We start from the raw sequence: 23,034 nt of genomic DNA on the forward strand, positions 1-23,034 counted from the left end.
CTACCAACCATGAAGAATAATCACGATAAGCTAAATAAACATCAAGACTGAAAGAAGTTTAACACTTAAAATTTTAAGAATTGTCCTAGTTTCGTCATCTCTCATTCTACACATAATTCTAAAATGTTTCAGCCAACCAAGATAAAGTCCTAACATACAACTCTTTACGAAAATAACTTAAACAGTCATAGCATGTAAGTAAAAGTAAACCTCAAGAGCTAACACAAAATAAGTGTGGTGTATAAAAGTAGGAATGAGCACAGACATACCAAGTCCCTAAGGAAATCCCATTTCTTGGCTCCCAAGTCATAAAGTCCAACTCCACCATCCAAGAAACAGCACACTGCATGCCCGGGAGGAAGAGAAAAAGCCTGATTCTGTGTCAAAGTCGGGTGTGGAACTGCTTCGCTTGTCGAGGACATATAATGATTTTTAGTTGGAGACTGGGCTAAAACTAAAAAAGAAAATATAGACAAGTAAATATTTACACCAACAGCTTCCCAGAAACTGGAATGAAACCACAGGGTCTAATTTATGAAAATGCCCCTGCTTTCTTTTATCCAGAATTTATGTCAGCAAACCATGAGGCAAGAACCATTTTCCGCCACAGCAGTGCTTCTGCGCACTGCTAAAAATTATACATATGGGCACATGAAAGTGGATGTCATTTTGAAGAGATGTATAAAAATGCAGGTGCAGCAAAATGGATGGAAATTAGTGAGTGAGGAACCACAACATGTTGTGACTATTTGATTTCTTATTGCCCCATAAATGAAACGGCAGCATCATTATTTTTTAATTAGAATCTTTTTTCAAAATGCTGACTAATGACTTTCTTCCCCTCTACACAGACAAACATGCATGAGAGTGTTTTTATTTTAAAGCCAATAACTCTCTTCCACTAATTTCCAATCCAGTGAAAATAATTCTTTTTGAAGTTCTTTATAATTCACTGTAATTTAGCAGCCAGATTAAGAATCACAACTGTCTGACATACATTTGCATCTCAATTTTCCCCTCTTCTTCCTCGGGTTTATTTCCACTGTTCATTCACTTTCATGTCTCAATTTTAAATTATCTAAATGTCTCTCTGTATGTTCTTTGTCTCATTTTTTATCTTCTTTCAAGAAGTTTTTCCTTAGAACATGAATATTCTCTTGCAAGCATAATTCAAAATAATGATACTGCTGGAAATGATCAGGCCAATCTATATTAATTACATAGTGGAATACAGATAAATATTTCCCAGTAAATTCTCTTTTTGGTCCAAATATAATAAAGTCTTCCTTGTTGCACTCATTTGGATAATACTCATTTCTCAGAATCTAAGAATGACAGTAAGTCCAAACTAGCATAAACTACTAATAACAAAAGAGGCATTTGGTTCAATAAAATATTGCTGACAGCTTCATTAAAATTAGTATCTTCCATGGCCGGTTCTTCTAATATTTTAATTTGTTGACTTTATGGGTTGTGTTGATACCTTTTATGTACCTATGTATCTGTAGTTTTTTTTTTTAAGATTTTATTTATTTATTTGACAGAGAGAGAGAGAGAGAGATCACAAGCAGGCAGAGAGGCAGGCAGAGAGAAAGGGGGAAGCAGGCTCAGTGAGCAGAGAGCCCGATGTGGGGCTTGATCCCAGGACCCTGAGACCATGACCCCAGCTGAAGGAAGAGGCTTAACCCACTGAGTCACCCAGGCACCCCTGTAATTTATTTTTTGTAAAGGATTTGGTATGTCTACATCTAAAATTTTTCATTTTCACATCATTTTTCTTATTCCACACTTTACTTTAAAAAATTGGGAGGAAAAAACCAAGATGTCTAATAATAGGTAGCCTGAAAGGATTTGCTTAATAATGACAAGATTGGTATGTTTTTTATATTTTTGGTTTTTCCTCTAATGGGTCGGGGCTACTCTTATAATAAGAAAGAAAATATGAAAGAAGAGAATCTGTCATATTTCAGTCATCCCATGATAACAACTAAACAAAGAAACTAATAACTTAAAAAAATACAGGATATATTAACAGTATGCTAGCGTCCAGCATATTACTTCTCTGGCCCTACCCCAGCTTAGGGTAGAAAAGGAGAGGCTTATCTTATCTTACAGCATAAGGTATTATCTTAATATCTCCATTTATTAGCATTTTAAAAATGTAACCTGGCTCTAAATATTTTCAAATTAGTAACATTAGATATCGTGTGGCCTTGATGGTTCCTTTAGTACACATACTGTCAGAGGCTAATTTAAAAAATCTGGTTTTCATCCTCCTCTCTCTCTGCCTGCCTCTCTGACTACTTGTGATCTGTCAAATAAATAAATAAAATCTTTAAAAAAAAATAAAAATAAAAAATCTGGTTTTCAGTAACATATAGTACTTGGTATGTTTATTTTCTTTTTTCTTTCCACATTTTTATCTAATTTCCAGTAGATTAACATACAGTGTAAATTTATTTTTTATTATGTACATGCGATATGTTTATATCATTATATCGATCATTTTATTCGATAGCAATAAATCCGACATCTTAAAATACTAAATTTTGATGACACTTTTACTTACATTTTTTTCGTGGAGGAGAATTAAGCACATGTAAGCAGTGAAACCCTGTTTTCTTTAATTTAAAATTATCAATAGGTGTTGTTCTTGAAACATTCCAAATGCGTAAAACACCCACTTGAGAATCTAGCGAGATCAAGAAAAAAGCATTTATTTTTAATGCATTCAAATAATGCATTTTAATAAATTCAAATAAAAGCATAGTTTTATTTGAAACATAAAATGCCCAGACATAAAAGCAGCAACAAAAACTTAAACTTGCAAGATTTGTAGCACCACTTACTGACATTCTTCAAACAATATCGTACAATAACCCAAAGAAACAGGTGAAAAGCTATTCGTCCTTTTAATGTTTGGCTTATTTTGCTTTTTTCTGTTCCAGATCCTTCCCTAGGGTGAAAGACTGCCTGCTTTGGCAGCTTCCTACAAAGGTCATCAGAGTCTGATCACAAAAAAAGCACCCCACTGACACACCTGCTCTAGGAAAGCCAGCTACAAAAATCTCTCCACCTCTAACAGGAAATAATATTTCGTCTTTTGAAATGTATGTAAACGGCTCCCTTGCTCACCTGCAACCAAGATTGCCTGATATACCAAAAGACCAATTAGAAAGTTCCCTCACTTCCTCCTGAAAATCCCACCTATTGTGTAGAAGCTGGTTAGGGAGACTTTCTGGCAGTTACTCCAATGATTAAACAGAGTCACGGTAAGACTCAGTGACTACACTCCTACAACACAATGACAAACATAAACACGAACACATGGCAATGTCTCACATACAGAATACATTCCAATTTATAACCGGAAACCTGGAAAACTGGGCCTTCGTTTCATATTTATTTGTCATAAATGACATTCAGTATAAATAAAAGTAGGCATTTTCTATAATAAATGATAACACTGGAATATTAATAAATTTTATATAAAATTAACCAATAAAAAGAATGTAATTTCCCTGACTCAGAACATACATATATTTAAAACTTTGGGGAACAGGGTAAACTTACCCCCAGTTACAAACATCCCAGGAGCACTGGGAACCCAGGCCAAGCACTGCACAGAAGCTGCTGCACTGGGAAAATTAAATGTTGTTATGCAATAAAGTGATTCCGAATCTAGCAGGCGGATTCCAAAATGCAAATTAGCCACAAGGAGATAATCGGTAGAGAGCGGGTCCCATTCCACAGCTGTCACTGGGTCCTCTTCGTCTGTCCCTTCAAGAGATTCAGGTCTCAGAACATGTTTCTGACTTTTATAACCTATTAAAATATAAAGACAAAGATTTTAAACAAAATGCTCAAAAGAAAATCAACACCTGAGATCATATTAATTTCCTCTTTAACAGCCCTGGTCTCCGAGAGCACTGGGAACAGAGAACTGGCCTTCGCGTGCAGAGGTCCTAACAGACACGGGAGTGCAGGGAACGAGAGGAAAGTCAGACCCAACTGCCCTGCTCTGGCCACCTCTGGTGCCCTGAATGTTTCTTCTATTTGTTACTGAAATGCCAAAAGAAAAAGAAGAGATAGACAATACCCATGATCCTGTCATCAACTGCAGCTCCTGTGGGGACAGGAAGGACTTACCAAAAGGGACCCCGTGCTGTGTTTAGAACCATAGACTTGTCGCCGGCTGCCTGTGTGCACAGCCTCGTTCCACCACCAACGAGCTCCGTGCTCTTGGACAAGACGCGGACTCTGTGGGCTCAGTGTTTTATTTGTATAATGGAGAACATAACAATACTTAGCTGGTGGCGTTTTGTAAAAGAGGGAGTTAGTCACTGCGGGGGCTAAGAACAGTGGGCCCTGTTAGAAGCAGCGTATCGATATTGACAGTCGCCCCTTCCTCATGCATCACCGCATCCGTCAAAACCACCGCTCGCTCCTGGCAACCAGTACGAACGAGGCAGCCAGAAAAACAGGGACGTAAAACATGCGGAATTAAACGAAGCAAAGGATTATCCAACAATCCTCTTGTTCCTTCCAAATTTAGACACCACTGGCAACGGGGAGAAAAAGGCCTCTGCTGGTACAGCACGCGGGGCTCCGGAGAGCCGGCCTCCCATTCCCAGAGGAAAGGCAGCGAACCAACGGCGTTCAGAGACCACGGTCTTCGCAGAACCAGCTCCCCCTGAGTATTATAAATGCAGCCAGACGTGTTTACTAAACAAAAACCCAGCTGACGGATACCACAGCTCCTTCTGCAGTTTCACCATTACATACTGGTTTTCAACATGTCAGAGAATCAAAGCAGAAAAAAAATCAATTTCCTTGGCTATATAAGCTATTTGTAACATGAACTGAAAACCTTACAGTTTCTGCGTTGGGATTAAATTTGTCAGACTATATTATTCTTTATGAACTTAAGCTCACATTTTATCTGGAATTTTTGCATATAAGACCATAGAAGCTACATGTGATATTTCCTTTATTTGGCTTTATCAAATTTTCGCAATCATCATCAAGAAAAGTTTGTTACTTATTTCCCCAAATCAGCATCTGCTAAATTGCTATTTGGTCTGACAAACAGTAATGAATATTAATATAATCATTACAAGTCAGAGCGAGATAGAAAAATGATTAACCTAAGCTATACTAAAGCTGTTTCTAAAGTAATTTTCAATTAATATGAATGGTTTATAAAAAATATTCCAGAATGTGAAAAAAATCAAAACAACAGTAACACAAACATGGGAAAATCTGCAATGCAAATGCTATGGTATATAAATCATGTTGCTTGAAAGCCCGTGCTTAGTCAAAATGATTATAAATTACCGTCACTGTTTTCTCTTCTGTCTAGTACCAACATTTTTATTATAAAAAATAGAAAACTCAGTCTATAAAATTTTACCGCCAGCCATTAAAACAGCTGATAATACTTTATTTTATATGCTTTATTTTTATTTATGTTCTATTTTATTATACAAATATCAAGTAACTTGTGTTGTCAGATAAGGAATGAAGCATTTGAGAAGAGTAAGTCAATAAGAAGGTAAAGTACATAATTTCAGATAAAAAACAAAAACTAAGAGTGTCTTGGTGGCTCAGTCAGTTAAGGTTTGCCTTCCGCTCAGGTCATGATCCCACAGTCCTGGGATCGAACCCCCTGTCGGGCTCCTGCTCAGTGGGAAGCCTGCTTCTCCCTCTCCCTCTGCCTGCCTCTCCCCCTGCTTGTGCTCTCTGCCAAATAAATAAAATCTTAAAAAAACAAAAACCAGGGTAAGGGAAAATTGGGGTTTAAAAATGAGATAATGAAGTAGTGTATAATCCACATAGCTGTTCAAATTTTTGTTTTGAAACCGGTGGCCAAAGCAAAGAGGAAAAAGTCTTGAACGGTTACATAACTCACGGTGTCCATAGGATAATAATAAAATAAAAAGACAAAAAAAAAATGTGTTGAGGAGATGCACAACTTTTCCCAGAACTGAGACCAGAAAACGTGTGTGTTTTCAAAAAGGGAACACAGTATTACACAGGGAATAAGTCATCAACATTTCTAAAATAAAACGATGCAAATTAGATTAATGCACATCCTTGGAATAACACCAAAGTCAATTCAATGAAAACATTTCTATTATGAAGATAAAAAAAATTCTGATGACCTAGCCTTGTCCAAAACTATAATCTAAAATAGCAAGAGCAGTTTTCTAATGATTTTGGCTCTAGAATCCTCTGTTTACTGTGAAGTTTTACATGAAAATCCAATACATAAATACAGAATAAAGTGGTTTTCAGACTGAAAGGGAAAAGGCATAAAAGCTAGCTGAGCCACCTCAATGAATATTTCCTTTTCCTTCCAAAAGAGATAAAGACCCAACAGCAGAGAGCTTGAGGTCTTAGTCTCCTGCAAGAAGCTGGAGGACATAAATTCTTCCTTGTTATTAGAGATAGAACAACCTGTTGTGCCAATAAGTCCTTAAGAAGGTAAAGGTGACCACTCCTTAGGAAAAGCAAAAAGCGTGAGAATTATCGGTATAATGCTAATAGTCTCAAAGCTTCAAACTGCAATACAGAATTGAGCATCAGAATAAAAAGTAGTATTTCCTTCATGATCCATTAGCTCATGTACACATGAAAGGAAAATACACAGCAAGATTATACCTTACCTAATGTTTTGTACATATCCACTGCTAAACATCCTATGGAATAAATGAGGTCAACAACTCTGTGTGGGGTTGTTATGGGTTGAATTTGTGTCCCCCCAAAAGATGTTGAAGTCCCAACCTCCAAGGATCTGTGAATGTGACTTTATTTGGAAACAGGGTATTTGCAGATGATAAATTGAGATGAGTCATTGGGGTGAGCCATTATCCATCATGACTGTGCCCTTATAAAGAGGAGAAATTCGGACAGAGCACTGCATGCACACAGGGAGAACGCCATGTGAAGCCTGATGCTGGGCTGCTATGAGCTAAGGAACCACCAGAAGCTAAGACAGAGCCCTGGAACGAAGCCTTCCCTGGTGTCTCTATAGGGCTTTGCCTTGCTGACACCTTGACCTCCTATCTCCAAGCTCTACAACTGCAAGACAATGCATTTGTTGATCTAAGCCACCCGGAGTGTGGGACTCTGTTAGGGTAAGCCCTAGCAAATGAATCCATGGGTGGATCCAGAAAAATAACACTTGATGATATCGGAGATATGAGTACAGATGCACAAATTACTTTAATAACTGGAAGATGAGTTGTGGCAAAATGGTGGCTTCTTCTGGAAGTCATGGGTCAGATGTTGAAATATTACACATTCCACCCTGACTTAAACCCACAAAAGGGAGATGCAAAGGAGGTCTTTATGCCTCCCTATCCTTTCAATGCCAGAATAAGCATACAGTGTCTCAATGTTTTATATCTTATAGATATAATACAATCTCAATGTCTTAGGACTTAATACCTTCAAAAATACATAATTTTAAAAGTATGTAATAATATAATATAATAATAATAAAGCAAGAAAAGAAAGCCCTAAGTCAGTGAAAAAGAGGTAGTCAAAATGACAAGTTATAAAATGTAAATAATATCTAGAATGAAATTTGGGCCAAAGTGCATGCACACTCCTCATTATCCTCTTTAGAGCTCAACAGCACCCAGGTTCCTCAAAAAGAAAGTATTGCAATCCTCATGAAGTCTCTGGGTGCGGGCTCGCTGGGGGAGTTGTGGGGAGCTCCTAATGAGATCTGGTTATACCCCGAGACCACAGAGAATCACGAGGAGGAACCACACAGTACACGGCCATCCTGACTGTCCCTAAATTACCTTCCTAGGACTGAAGAAGACCGCCGTAGATCAAGAGCCCAGGAGAGAAAAGAAGTGGCGTGCACCAGATCCAAACAGAGAAAGTCTGTGAATGAGGTCACTTAACCCTGAGCCTAATGACCAACTCTCAAACAGAATTTTCTCCCAATGCAGAGGACAGAACAGGGTGGAGGTGTCTGAGACAACAAATCCAAATGAAGCAAAAAACAAGCATAGAGCCGTCCCCCCTCCAACTGAAAACAGATAAAAGCCTCCCCAAGTTACCTTAGGATGACCAGAAGGAACACGAGGATATGCGTGAAGAGCAGAGGGGAGGTGGTGAAGGCGGACATGCATATTTATTGTCATCTTGCTTTGAGAGGTAAAACAGCAGATCCCATTTCAAATGTGTTTGAGATAAAATGGCCCCCAAATAGCAATGTTTTATATATCATTTTTTAACAGGAAGATTTCTTTAGGAAATATTTATTCAATTTTTCAGGATTTCTTCTTTTCAAATTCAATTTCTTTTTTCTTCTCTTAGTTTCAGATAAATTAGATGTAACACATATTTTAAAAGTAGCGATCTTAATCCTAAAAAGCACTTTTATCCGTCTATCTAGTGAGTTAGGAGTCACATACATCAACAGCGATGCCAGATGGCAGAAAACATGTTTCTCAAAGGGTAACCATACTACTTTTGAGTGGAGAGCTATCCAGGTAATTTTCAGATTTTCCCATTACACACTTTATCATTGTTTAAATTGGAAAAAATAAACATAAATTAGCTTCTCAGACCCCTTCATTCAGCTAGATTAATTAATTAACTGATGGGGGAATCCAAAGATTTATTGTTCCTTTCTACCTCAAGTTCAAAGTCTCTGCTAGGTACCTACAGGCATCACATTGGTATTGTAGAAGCAGGTGGGAAAATATTTTTGAGTTGTATTAGTAAGCCATCACATTCTGTTGTATGTCCTTATTCAGTCAGGCCATTTTCTTAGTAAATGTATAGAAATAAATAATTGACTTAAAAAAGTAAAATAATGGGGCAAGTGACTGAATTTGGGTTAACTCAAAGTACAATCTACACAGTTGAGTTAAATGTATTACAATAAACATGACTTCTTGGGGGGCACCTGGGTGGCTCAGTGAGTTAAAGCCTCTGCCTTCAGCTCAGGTCATGATCCCGGGATCCTGGGATGAAGCCCCGCATCTGGCTCTCTGCTTGGCGGGGAGCCTGCTTCCCCCTTCTCTCTGCCTGCCTCTCTGCATACTTGTGATTTCTGTCAAATAAATAAAAAATCTTTAAAAAAAAAAAGTGACTTCTTGGTGCTGGATATTATTTGTAGAACTATTATTTTGAAATTAAAATACTGTGGGGGCACCTGGGTGGTTCAGTGGGTTAAGCCTCTACCTTCGGCTCAGGTCATGATCTCAGGGTCCTGGGATCGAGCCCCGCATGGGGCTCTCTGCTCAGCAGAGCCCGCTTTCTCCTCTCTCTCTGCCTGCCTCTCTGCCTACTTGTGATCTCCTGTCAAATAAATATTTAAAAAATAAAATTACTGTGAACCTTAAAAAAAATAAAATAAAATAATGTGAACCTTGGCTGTATGCTAGGTAAACAAGAAATTACATAAGGTAAGAAAAAGAAACTTGACTAAATTAAATTCTTACCTGGTTGAAAAATTGATAGGCTTCCATCAATATGACCAAATACAATCTTTCCCTTTTTCTGGGTATGCCATCTGAATACACAGACATCAGACGAGAAGCTGTGAGCTTCCTTGTGCATAGTCACTCCACTCTCTGGGCCTGAGATGGTCCAGATGAACAGCGGGCCTCTATGGGAAACAAAGGCCACGGCATCACCTGTGTTCCAGCACCAGCTGAGAGAGGCAGGCGTCCCTAGGAGAAAGGAAATACAGACATGTCATAGAGACATGAGGAAGAAGAGTGTACCATTAAATAGTATTTCCACTGTCTATTTCTAGAACAACTTAAAATACAAGACTAATCTTGTTATTAAAAAAATATATTACCACCTTCTTAGTTGGGAGTCAGACTTATAAAGTGACCCTAACAACTACAGGCAACATAGGTAGGGTGTTCCCATAATGAAAGGAAAAGTACCCAGTTGGGTGTGAAACTACTCATATCATAATATGCTTCATATATATAGACATTTATAGAGTTTTTTCTTTCAGAAGCTACATATTAAAGCAATGACTTCTTACTGAGTTTTTGTGTAGACTTGCTGTAGGCATTCTAGGTATACAAGTTAATATGGGATATAATTCCTGTTTTAAAGGATCTTAAATATAAGATACAAATATAATATCTTGGGAAGATAAAGATTACATAAATGAAAAGTTAAATGCAACTATAGGGATTTAGTAACAAAATTAATGCTACAATCTATGTCTTATCAGGGTTTAGATTCAAATCTTAGTATTGCTTAGATGAACTCAACAAGAAGCTTTACCTCTTAAATCTGTCTTCTCATCTATAAAATGCATATAACTAAAAATAGCTATATACCTATTCCACATGAATATTAAGAAGATAAATATAATAATGCATGTAAAAGACCCTTTTAAACTATAAAAGAAATACAAAAGTTAATTGCATTCCCCTCTCTATTACTGTGATCAAATAAATCATATATAAAATAAGTATTATGGTAAATTTATAACTCAAGACAGAGATTATGAATCTCCCAACACAGATACTTTACAAATGCATCAGAATCAGCAAACTGAATATGCACATCAGATCATTTGGAATTAGGGCCCAGGAATCTATTTGTAACAAGGTTTTCCAGGGGCGCCTGGGTGGCTCAGTTGGTTAAGCCTCTGCCTTTGGCTCAGGTCATGATCCCGGGGTCCTGGGATCGAGTTCTGCATCGGGCTCCCTACTCAGCGGGGAGCCTGTTTCTCCCTCTTCTGCTCCCTCAGCTTGTGCTCATGCTCTCTGTCAAATAAATAAATAAAATACTTTAAAAAACAACAAGGTTTTCCAAAATGATTGTGATGTATAGAAAAGTCTGTGAACTGTTGGGCAACTGTCCTGGAAAGAAGCTGGATTTGGATTATACTTGGAGGAAGCAGTAGAGTTTAATGTATGGGATCAGCAGTACTTCCCAGGAGGAGGAAATGATATAAACAAAGACAGAGAGTTTTTAAGTTGTTCATTGACAGTAAATTCAATTTGTGTCCTTAATGTTCTAAGAGGCAGAAACCAGAAGCCTAACGCCTAGTTCAGGGCCTGACATAAAATGGTAACTCAGATAAATATTTATAGAAGGAATGGATAAGTCCATGAATAAGGCAGTAAAAAGCTGATGTGGTTTTTAGAATACATTAACAGAAGTCGAATTTCCCAATAAGGGATGAAACACTCTGAATGGGTCAAACCACCATCGAACACTTGAAGAAAGCCTCTGGAACGTGGGCTCTCTGAATGCTGTTTCCAGAGAGAGAGCAAGGAAGAGAAGGGACTAGAAACAATGTCATATAGTTAAAACAGGAAAGACTTTTATAATGGCTCATTATTTGTAAGTACTTCTAAGAACTCTGTAAAATATTAACTCATTTAATTCTTCCCAAAATATTCTAAGATGGTTACGTAGTACTATTATCCATTGGTAACAGTGTTTCAGTTTGTTTTTTTTTTCTGAAAGGATATTATCAAGTGTGATATTTTTCAACCTCATGATAATTTTAACATTTTTCATTTAAACAAACTAATACTTGTTTTAAGTAAAATTTTTATTACTGTGGAAAACAGAATGATGAAATAAAAAATAGAGGCAGTTTCAAATTCTAATATTGATTTTTTAAAAAGTTTGACCAAATGCAAATTTCTACTTTGCTTAAGCCAAATTCTGAAAAAAAAAGACAGAGTCTAAGACATTTCAAAGAGAATTACTTACAATAAAAATAACCCAAATATTCATAATTTTTTTTAAATAAAGCTTTCAATTTTCAAATTAAGAAGATACTTAGATATAGCATGAGCAACTTATCTGAAGTCTCTGAAAATTTTCAAAACAAAAGAAAATACATAAGGAAAGGAAAAATATGTAAAAGTGATCAAAACTGTTACCACAATGATTAATAATTCTACAAATGCAAATGAAAAGCTTTTTATTTTAGGATTTATCTATTTTTTAACATAAATTCAATTAGCCAAGGTACTGTACATCATTAATTTTTTATATAATGTTCAATGATTCAGCTAATGAAAAGTCTTATTTAGGGGCGCCTGGGTGGCTCAGTGGGTTAAAGCCTCTGCCCTCGGCTCAGGTCGTGATCCCAGGGTCCTGGGATTGAGCGCCACATCAGGCTCTCTGCTAGGCGGGGAACCTGCTTTCTCCTCTCTCTCTACCTGCCTCTCTGACTACTTGTGATCTGTCTGTCAAATAAATAAATAAAATCTTTTAAAAAAATTATTTTCACATAAAGTTGAATATAAAGTATTGAGAAAATGCACTCTTGCCCAATAAAAACAATACTGGAAAAAACTGTAGGATTTGTGATTGGTTGAGAAACAGGACTGACCAAAAAAAAACATGAAAAATCTTGACTGAGCTATTAATTGCTGTTTATATATCACAAAGCCTTGCACTGAAAGTATTTTGGCTTTTTCTCATTGATGTATTGAAAACCCTAAGGAAAACTTACTTACTTTAATGGAAGCTCACAGAATAGAGTTGACTTTAAAAAAAAATTTGCTCTGATATTGGAGCAAACTGCATACTACCTAATACTGAAGCTCAGGGGTTGTAGCAAATGAAAATAAGCATCAGGTTATATGAGCTTGAGAATGAAAGTCACATTTTTCTAACTGAAAAATTAACCTTGTTTGGCAAATTCTTTTTTAAAATGGAAGTTATATAACAAAATTTGTTTATTTTGCTGATATTTTCAACATTCCTAATGACCTAAATTTGAAAAGACAAGGAAAAAGAAATATACTAAGAATGCTGAGCATATCCAAAGGTTCCAAAAGGCATTATTACTATCTTGGAAGCAAGATTTACATACAATTGCCTACAAATTCTCAATATTGTTGCTACACACTGAAAAGAAGATTATAAAGAAACTGAACAAAATAAAATTAGTGAGATGGTCAAATCTCAGTTTTCTGTCTCAAAGTTATAACCAGTAATTGTTAGAGAAACAACTGCACATGGAAAACACGTCCAGCAGTAGCTCTCAAAACCATAATTAATAACTGAGACACCTTTGGTGTTCAAAAAGTGATTAAATTATTGTGACACCTAATACAGAAAAATGGTAACTTCATTGTTATCATGGGGTAAGATGCTAGCTAGGAAGAACGTCATTATATTCAATTCACTAAGACCTGCTTGTATAAATTAGGGCTTTCTATCTTGACCCAATTAAAAGTAAAGGAAAGAAACCAGCTCAGCACGCACTGATTACATGTGTAACACTGTCCTTGTATGTTTCAGATTGGAATACAGTAATGAAGAGGCTAGAGCAATTGTCTCATTAAGAAAATCTCACCAGTTATTATTTTTATATTTATTTTGGGAATTTTTGTTATATTTACATATTAATGAAATCATTTGGTATTGATCATTTGTCATGGATCATTGTGCTAAGTATAAAATATCTCATGTCATGATATGAAATTTCTTCCATAGATTTCTTACGTAGATTAGCACTAGAAAGTTTGAAAAGCAGTTTAAACTAGAAAGTTTGAAAAGCTCAGTTTAAAACCTGAGTCAATTTAAATAAAATATTTTCCTTATTAAAATAAAAATATTTCATTTAGTAAAATAAAACCCAGTTATAAATATACCTTTTGTATTGTCGAGCTTAGCAACGACTTTTTGTTCTGCAACATTCCAAATGATCACTAAATTATCGGTACTGCCACTTGCAAACACATCAGGGTTATGTGGACACCAAGAAATAGCTGTGATTGTTTTTTTATGTTCAGACATAATTGCGTGAAGTTTGAATTCATTATAACGGTGATCCAACTAAAAAAAATATATAAATAAGACATTTCAGTGCTTTTTTATAGATAACACACTTCTCATTAATAATCACATTAATTTTAAAAAGCTACATACATGAAAAGCAGTATTCCTAATAACATGGCATGAACACATTTCAAGCCTTGGTCTGCTTTCAAGTGTTAAGTGTGTTCAATCAAAAGAAAGAAATCGTTTTTTAAATGTTCATGTTAATTCCAGCTAGCTGATACAGTGTACAGGAGAGCGGCTCGACACTTGCACACATCAGCAGGGCTCATCACAAGCGTCCTCTATAACCCCAGCACCTGCTTCCCCTTCCCTCCACCCTTCCCCTCAGTTATTCTCTATAATGAAAAGTCTGTTTCTCGATTTGTCTCTCCCTCTCCTATTTTTTCCCTTTGCTTGCTTTGTTTCTTAAATTCCACATATGAGTGAGGTCATATGGTGCTTGTCTTTCTCTGGACTGACTTATTTTACTTAGCATCATACTAGCTCCATCCATGTTGTTGCAAATGGCAAGATGTCGTTCTTGCTTATGGCTGAGTAATATTCCATTTATACGCCGTCCACTTCTTTGTCCATTCGTCAGTCAGTGGACACTTGGGCTGCTTCCACAGTTTGGGTGTTATAAATAATGCTGCTATAATCATGGGAGTGCATGCAGCCCTTTGAATTCGTGTGCTTGTATTCTTAGGGTAAATACCTACTGGTGTGATTTCTGGATCACAGGGTAGTTCTATCTTTAACTTTTTAGGGAACCTCCATACTGTTTTCCACCAGTTTGCGTTCCCACCAACTGTGCATGAGGGTTCCTTTCTCTCCACATTCTTGCCAACATCTTTTGTTTCTTGTGCTTTTATTTTTGTGTTTTTATTTTTTTTTCTTGTGCTTAGCCATTCTGGCAGGTGTGAGGTGAGAGGTCACTGTAGTTTTGATTTGCATTTCCCTAATAAGTGACGATGAGCAGAAAAAAATCCGTTTTTTAAAAAAATAAGAGAATTGAAATTAAATAATAACTTTACAACAAGTAAAAATAAATGTATATTGAATATACATAACAATTCAGAGCCTTATGGGGAAAAAAACCTTGGTTTTGTAATATTTTTTCTGTAATTTTTCAATTAGATTTAAATGAAAAAATTTAGGCTAAGAAAATAAACTACCAAATTAAAAAGCTTTACACAGTGAAAGAAACCATCACAAAGAGAAGATATTTGCAAATGACATATTCAATAAGGAGCTAACATCTAAAATATGTAAAGAAACATCTAAAACATATAAACATCATAAAACTGAACACCATCCCCCCCAAAAAAACAAATAACCTGATTAAAAATGGGCAGAGGACCTAAATAGACATTTGCCAAAGAAAACATACATATGGCCAACATCACTCATCAGCAGGGAAATGAAAACTGAAACCACAGTGAGATGTCACCTTATACCTGTTAGAATGGCTAAAATCAAAAACATAAGAAGTAACAAGTGTTGGTGAGAATGTGGAGAAAAAGGACTGTTGGTGGGAATGTAAATTGGGATAGCGACCATGGGAACAGTATGGAAGTACCTCAAAATTTAAAAACAGAAATTAATTACACATAATCTAGCTATTCCACTATTGGCTATTTACCCAAAGAAATGAAAACACTAATTTGAAAAGATAGGTGCACCCCTGTATTTTTATTGCAGCATTATTTATAATAGCCAAGATATATAAGCAACTCAAGTACTTATCAATAAATGCATAAAGAAGATGTAGTGTGTGTGTGTGTGTGTGTGTGTGTGTGTGTGTGTGTGTTGGAATATTACCCAGTCATAAAAAAAGAATGAAAATCTTGCCATTTGTGACAACACGGTTGGAGGTAGAAGATATCCTGCTAAGTGAAATAAGTCAGAGAAAGACAAACACCATATCATTTCACTTACATGTGGAATCTAAAAATCAAAACAAACAGAAAACCAGGCTCTCAACGTCAGAGAACAAACTGGTGGTTGCCAGAGAGGAGGTGGGCGGAGGGATGGGTGAAATAGATAAAGGGGATTAAGAGGTACAAACTTCCAGTTACAAAAATAAATAATTCATGGAGCTGAAAAGTGCATCACAGGGAATACAGACAGTAATGCTGTAAAAACACCGCATGGTAACAGATGTTGATGACACTTACCGTCATGACCATGAGTACTGTATACAATGGCTGAGTCAGTATGTTGTACAGCTGAAACTAACAGCACTTGGAATGTTAACTGTATTTCAATAAAAAATTGGGTTAAATAAACTAATTGCTCATTATTACCTTATTAAGATGTCTAAAGTCTGCAGAGCAATGGTATCACTGGACCCATTTTCTGTTACTGCTTTTTGGATGGGGCTTATGTCGTGCTCTTGCATGTAAGTGGAAAAAAGAAATAGCCTAATTTTCCGATCTCCTTTGTAAATGTGCCATTAATCAGTGAATTTTTCTTTCTCGCATTTTCAACATGTTTGGGATCATACAGTATATGCCATTTTGTTGTACCTGGCTTTTCCTCTTAACAAATTATGAACCTTTCACAGTATTATTGAAGAGGGTTTCAAATCATCATTATATTAACTATTTATTACACCATTCTTCCTTCAACCATATACTTGAGTGAAATCCAAACTGCAGCATGGCCTCCGATGTCCCACATTATGAAGCTCTGCTATCTGCAAGGCTCACTCGGCATCATGTTCCTGCTTGTCCACTCTGACCTTCTCGTTGCTCTATTACGGCAAAATTATTTCTGCTTTAAAGCCTATGTTTGCTGTTTTTCTGGCCTTGAATGCTCTCCCCATCGATTTGTCCATGATTATTCATTCTTTCCTGTTCAGCTCTCAGTCCAAAAAAGCCTCTTTTTACAAAGGTATTTTCTGACCACAACACCTAAATAAATTTATACACTCACCCCAAAACCTGTCCTATGACTCTATCTTTGTCCTTTTTTAAAATTTTTAAAATTTAAAAATTTTTAAATTTTTTATTTTTTTTTTAAGATTTTTATTTATTTGAGAGACAGACAGTGAGAGAGAGCATGAGAGGGGAGAAGGACAGAGGGAGAAGCAGACTCCCCGTAGAGCAGGGAGCCCGATGCGGAACTCGATCCTGGATCTCCAGGATCATGACCTGAGCCAAAGGCAGTTGCTTAACCAACTGCACCACCCAGGTGCCCCTATCCTTTTTTTTAAAATTGAGATACGACTGACATATGATTGACATATAATACTAGTTTCAAGTAGACAACATAATGACTTGATATTTGCATATATTGCTAAATGATCATATAAGCCTACTTAACAAATACTACACAGTTACAGTTTTTTTTCTTGTGGTAAATTTTAAGATCTAGTCTCTGAGCAACTTCCCAATGTACAACAAAGTGTCATTAACCACATTCAACATGCTGTACATTGCATCCTCGTGACTTATTTAGTATATAACTGGAAGTTTATACTTTTTGACTCCCTTCACCCATTTCACCCCACCCTACCCCTGCCTCTGGCAACCACCAATCTATTCTCTGTATCTATGAGTTCAGTTTTATTTTGTTTTGTTTTGTTTTTGTTTTAGGTTCCACATATAAGTGAGAGCATATAGTATTTGTCTTTCTCTGACATTTTTCACTTAGCATAATGCCCTTGAGGCCCATCCACATTGTAGCACATGGCAAAGTTTCCTTCTTTAATGGCTAAATAGTATTCCACTGTGTGCATACCTAGACCACATTTTCTTTATCCGTTCATCCATCATGGACACTGGGGCTGCTGCTGTGTCTTGGCTATGCTGCAGTCAACATGGGACTGCATGAATCTTTTCAAATTAGTGTTTTTATTTCCTTCACATAAACACTCAGAAGTAGAACTGTAAGATCGTATGGTAATTCTGTTTTTAATTTTCTGAGAAAACACTATGGAGTTTTCTATAGTGGTTGCACCAATTTACATTCCCATCAGCAGTGCACAGGGTTCCCTTCTCTCCACATCCTCCCAATATTTGTTATCCCTTGTCTTTTTGAAAATAGAGATCCTAACAGGCGTGAGATGATACCTCAGCGTGGTTTTGATGAGCATTTCCCTGGTGATAAGTGATGCTGGGATTTCTTTTTTTTTTTTTTTTAAAGATTTTATTTATTTATTTGACAGAGAGAGGTCACAAGTAGGCAGAGAGGCAGGCAGAGAGAGAGGAGGAAGCAGGCTCCCTGCAGAGCAGAGAGCCCTGGGATTTCTTTTGATGTGTCTGTTGGCCATCTGTATGTCTTCTTTGGAAAAATGTCTACTCAGATCCTCTGCCTATTTTTCAATCAGATCATTTGTTTAATTTGCTATTGTGTCTTTATATGTTTTGGATATTAACCCCTTATCAGATGTGTGTTATGCAAATATTTTCTCCCATTCAGTGGACTGCCTTTGCATTCTGTTGATGGTTTCCTTTGCTGTGCAGAAGGTTTTTAGTTTGATATAGTCCCACTTGTTTTTGCTTTTGTTGCTTTTGATTTTGGTGTCAATGACTCTAACATATGACCTGTTTTTATAGCCTTTGTAGAAGGCATTTCTTCCTGAAACATTATTTATTTATTTATTTATTTATTTATTGACCTCTCCCTGCCCCATCCTTACTAAGAATATGAATCCAATGAGAAGAATCTACCTGATTTGTTCATAATTTCATTCTTAGTGCCTAGTGATACTTGGCCAATGGAAGAGATTCAGTTAATATTGAAGAAATGAGCCACTATGCTATTGTTTATCATTTAAGCCACCTTGAAATTTTGCTATAACAAATAGTGCTGTAGCAAACATCTGTGCATATAAAATTTTGACTAACAACACAATTATTTCCTAAGGTTTTTCCATCTATAATTTCTGTATTTTTTATTACCTGAACTTCAACTATTCCTGAGCAATGTCAGATGAAAATATTGTTAAAAAGAACCAAGTACAAGTGGAGTTTTGCAGTTACAATCATCTTAAGTTGGCCTGTTTAAATATATTTAAGTACATTTTCTGTACATTTAGGAATAGGTTTGTAAGTTTTAAGTCATTCAGTGATTCATCTGTGGTAAATACTGTGTATGTGTCTAATGTATCTAATAGAAAAACTGCTACATAAGTTAGAAATTCAGTGGAAGAGTCTATAAATACAGTAAGTACCTGAAGAAGCGATGTTGCATATCAATGATCTTCACTGGCTTTACTATACAAATTATCCAAGTAGTATCTTGGATACTACAATATAGTATTGTATACTATATTGTGCTTAAGCACAATATAGAATACATATGGGGATTAATTTATTAATACATTCCTATTATATTTACAGTTCAGTATTATGAGTCTATACCATTATATTCAGCTGCACCATAAATTATTTTTAGAGTAATTAATATATTATTGCATCACAACTCAATGGTCAAAGGGAAAATTCTTATGGCATTTACAAGTATCATTTAACAGTTCAGACAGATGTGATAAAACATCAGTATCGTTATACAGAGTGTGAAAAACTATCAGACTCTGACTGTACATTGACCCTAGGTATGATTTAATAAATATTCCCTTTGAAAATAACCTTAATATTTTATATTTATGTAGCATAATTTTCAAAGCACTTCAATTTAGACAATGACATTTAAAACAATACTGATTAACATAAGTTGAATGTTAATGTCACCATTTAATATAAATGTAATTGTCTATTTACATACTTTGAAACAAGTTTTTACAGGGAACTCTGTAATGAACTATCACTTGAGTTTGTTTTAATTTCTAAATCAGGATGAGTCTTAGTTTGTTTCAGTCTTAATAACACATAAATTTTCTTCATAGTTTTTTTATATTAATAATTTTAGCTCAATCATCCTAAATATTCAAGTCATAAAATGTATCATAAAACTGGGCAAATGTGAACATAAAAAAATAAGTTCTGCCTTCATCCATTCTCTGACTGTCCTTACTCCTTGGAGAAATAGTTTACCTAGACTGATATGTCATACTGAAGCTCAGGTTGATTACTGGGTGTTTCTATAATCTTGAATAATGGACTACATAAAATCTCAGTATTGTGGGAAATTAACTGGTTTATAGAGTAATGCTATTATTTCTTCAATTTTCAATAAACTACACTATTGGTAATTAAAAAGATTTTTATTCCAGAATAATGCAATAATTTTTTTCACTCTTCACTGAAATGTACTATTGTTTCAAAACAACAACAAAAATGTATCATTCAAAAAGTATTTAATGAGTATCTTAAATTCCAGAGAGCACAGAGTAACTTGAGAAATTCAAAGGTGAGGAAGGCTGATTCTGGTAAAGGGAAGCAGGCAGAGAGGTAGTCCATTTTATAAGGTCCTTTCCTATTACAAAAGCGGAAAAGGCAGAATATGGAAAACAGTTTATACACTTGAGCTGAGATTTGAAAGATGAGAAAACATTCTCCAAACAGGCAACACAGGCAAATGGAAAAATCAGTGTAAGCAAAGGCAAGATACAAAGGAGTCTGAGATGACTCAGAAAATGCAATTAGCATGGTCTGCCCGGGGCACAAGATGAGAGGAGGAACAGTGCAAAACAGTGTCACACCATGAAGTCTGGATGTGAATAGAAGGAATGAGGAGCAGCTGAAGACTGAAAACTTCGGATCTGCAGGACAGATGATCGACTACACTGAAGTGTACATTAGAGGGAGTCAAAGTAGAGGCAAAGAGGATAGTAAGAGACTATTATAATAGTTGGGTGAGAAGGCTACAAAGGTACAAACCCTAGGATTGCTCCTGGTTAACCTAAAATACAGGAGGTGAGAAGCAGGAGCCAAAGAGAGCTAAGCCTCACATCCGTGGTTCAGATGAGTGGTTGGCTGCTCACACAGAAATGCTGACTCCAGGTTTAAGAAAGTTTGACCTGGGTTTAAGATGTTTATAGCACCTCGATTTGGGGCAATTCAGAAGGCCATTGGCTCTTCAGACTGGAAACTGAAGAGCGATGTCTGGATAGAGTTCAGACATGAAAAAAAGGAGTTATAAATGTTTGTATCTCAAGAATATCTCAAAATATTTTATATCTGCATGGTTTTTAATATAATGATCTCTAATGGATAACCCATATTCTCTAACTGATTTTTTTTCTCATATGAAATGCTACTGAGCAAAGCCTGAAACAAACGAATAAATGAATTCCAATTATTTATATGGAGATACATTTTAAAAGCATTAAGTTCTAATTGCTCATCACTCATAAACTGGAAGCTTTCAATTCTTGAAGAAATTCCTTCTCACGAACAGCACACAAAGGTTGATGAAATCAATTAAGATTTTTCTAGTAACTTGAAACTATGATATAAGCATTTTCTAAAAGCTTGAATTATAAAGCCAATATAGTATAAACAGCAACAAAATATAAATATCAATTACATTACAGTACTTTTAAAACTTTTATGTAACAGGGATTTTAAAATATGTGTTAAATGTTAATTTTACCTAATAAAGTGAGAAATCAAAAGCATCCACAGTATTTTACCTGGTAAATATAGATGGCCAGAGTGGCGCAGTATGCAAACCTGTCTCCATGGGCAGCACACACGTCCTTGTTCCACGGCTGACATCCCGCGGCCAGCAGTCCCACCTGCCTGACCTGGGACATGTTTGCCTTGAAAACCAAATTTGGAGAAATATCAGTCATTTTCATTATTCAAAAAACTTAATTATCTTATAGCTATCTTTATCAATCCTTATCTTCATGCCCTGAAAAAAAAATTTCTACTAGGACTATTAATCTCAGGGTATACTTTCAGAGAACGAAGAGTTGAAATCCCCAAATGTCTAGAGACATCAAGGCATGTAATTCAAATTTGAAAAGCAAGAGATTAGAAAATGATCAATGACATGGAGCGCCTGGGTGGCTCAGTGGATTAAAGCCTCTGCCTTCGGCTCAGGTCATGGTCTCAGGGTCCTGGGATCGAGCCCCGCATCAGGCTCTCTGCTCAGCGGGGAGCCTGCTTCCTCCTCTCTCTCTGCCTGCCTCTCCGCCTACTTGTGATCTCTCTCTGTCAAATAAAAAAAAAAATTATAAAAGAAAATGATCAATGACAAAGAACACAGGGCCGAGGACTAGGGATCCTAGAGGAGTGATGGGGCCACGGAAACAGGAGGGGCAGATTCTACGCAAAGGGGTCCAGTGCCACCGGAGAAGGTCCTCCCCTATTGCCAGATTTATGAAACTTCCAGAGAAATGGAAGCATCCAGAATTCTGTGTAAAAGTTACCAATTTTTAAATACTGGCAATTCATTCAAGGCAGCAAATTCAAGGGTAAAACAATATTGGGAGGACTGTGGCCTCTGCCAGGGAGCATCACTGTATTTATAGTGACTCAGTGTCTTTGCACAAAGTATTTGCGGTACACAGGGCAGGTAGACAAGCCGCGTCAACAATATTGTTCATTGTGAAGATGGGACAGAAGGAAGATGGAAACGACTGGTTACAAGATGTTGATGTGGCCAGCAGAGGATGGTGGAGTAAACAGGCAGCATCAGTCTGGCTGGGACTCAGCAAGCAGGGATGGAGACCAAGCTCTGAGTTGGCCTAGAGCATGAGCTGGAGTCAGGCATCTAACCTCGTGTCTCTGTTCCTTCCATCTAAAAGAACCCTCTGAAAGAGGTTTTCCCCACCACTCCTCTCAGCTCCAGGGTTTCTGTGACTCTATGTGTAAACTCAGTTCTTCTAGGATGCTGGAGAACAGGAAGCCAAGAGTGAGGATGTTTATAAGTCTATGATCCTATTGAAAACCCAGATATAGAGGAAACACCAAGGCAAAAGCAAAAACAAAAAACCTATTCTGAATATTACCCTATGTAGTTACTTCAAAAACGGCATTCAAGAATACATTAATTGACCCAGAAAAGCTTTTTCAAGGCAGAATCTAGACCATTATTCGATATCCTTTCTAATATGGTCAAAATATTGGTCTAAAAATGAGGACTCTTAACATGAGACAATCTTCACTTATACCACAAAGTTATACCTTGCAATTATCCATTTTTCACTGTTAATTTATATCTGATTAAAATACAGAAAAATAATAAATAGCAATTATAACTTTAAAATATTTTTGAAAAATTAAGTGAATATCTAACAGATATAATAAATTTGGGTCACACTGACTAACATAACAAGTCAATTTTTAATCAATACTCTGTTTATGCTGTTCAAAAGTTTTA

The 23,034-nt window shown here is 36.2% G+C and overlaps 1 protein-coding gene across 11 annotated transcripts in view; it reads right to left on the bottom strand.

Annotated features, from left to right (window-relative positions):
• Positions 1-23,034, bottom strand: part of WDR17 (WD repeat domain 17) — a 108,243-nt gene that overhangs the window by 48,164 nt on the left and 37,045 nt on the right. For 10 of the 11 annotated variants that reach the window (XR_006817466.1, XR_006817468.1, XR_006817464.1 and 7 more), the window contains 6 exons: positions 21,338-21,466; positions 13,626-13,809; positions 9,471-9,701; positions 3,574-3,825; positions 2,570-2,692; positions 270-454 (listed from right to left, as the gene is read on the bottom strand). Coding sequence is in view for 5 of the 11 variants with exons in the window: in XM_045998156.1 (XP_045854112.1) it covers positions 270-454; positions 2,570-2,692; positions 3,574-3,825; positions 9,471-9,701; positions 13,626-13,809; positions 21,338-21,466 (1,104 nt within the window). In the remaining 6 variants the exon portion in view is untranslated. The remainder of the gene's footprint in view (positions 1-269; positions 455-2,569; positions 2,693-3,573; positions 3,826-9,470; positions 9,702-13,625; positions 13,810-21,337; positions 21,467-23,034) is intronic. The other variant, XM_045998158.1, reaches the window with a different exon arrangement.

Source organism: Meles meles, chromosome 2 (genome assembly GCF_922984935.1).
Source record: "Meles meles chromosome 2, mMelMel3.1 paternal haplotype, whole genome shotgun sequence".
NCBI classification, from domain to species: Eukaryota; Metazoa; Chordata; class Mammalia; order Carnivora; family Mustelidae; genus Meles; species Meles meles.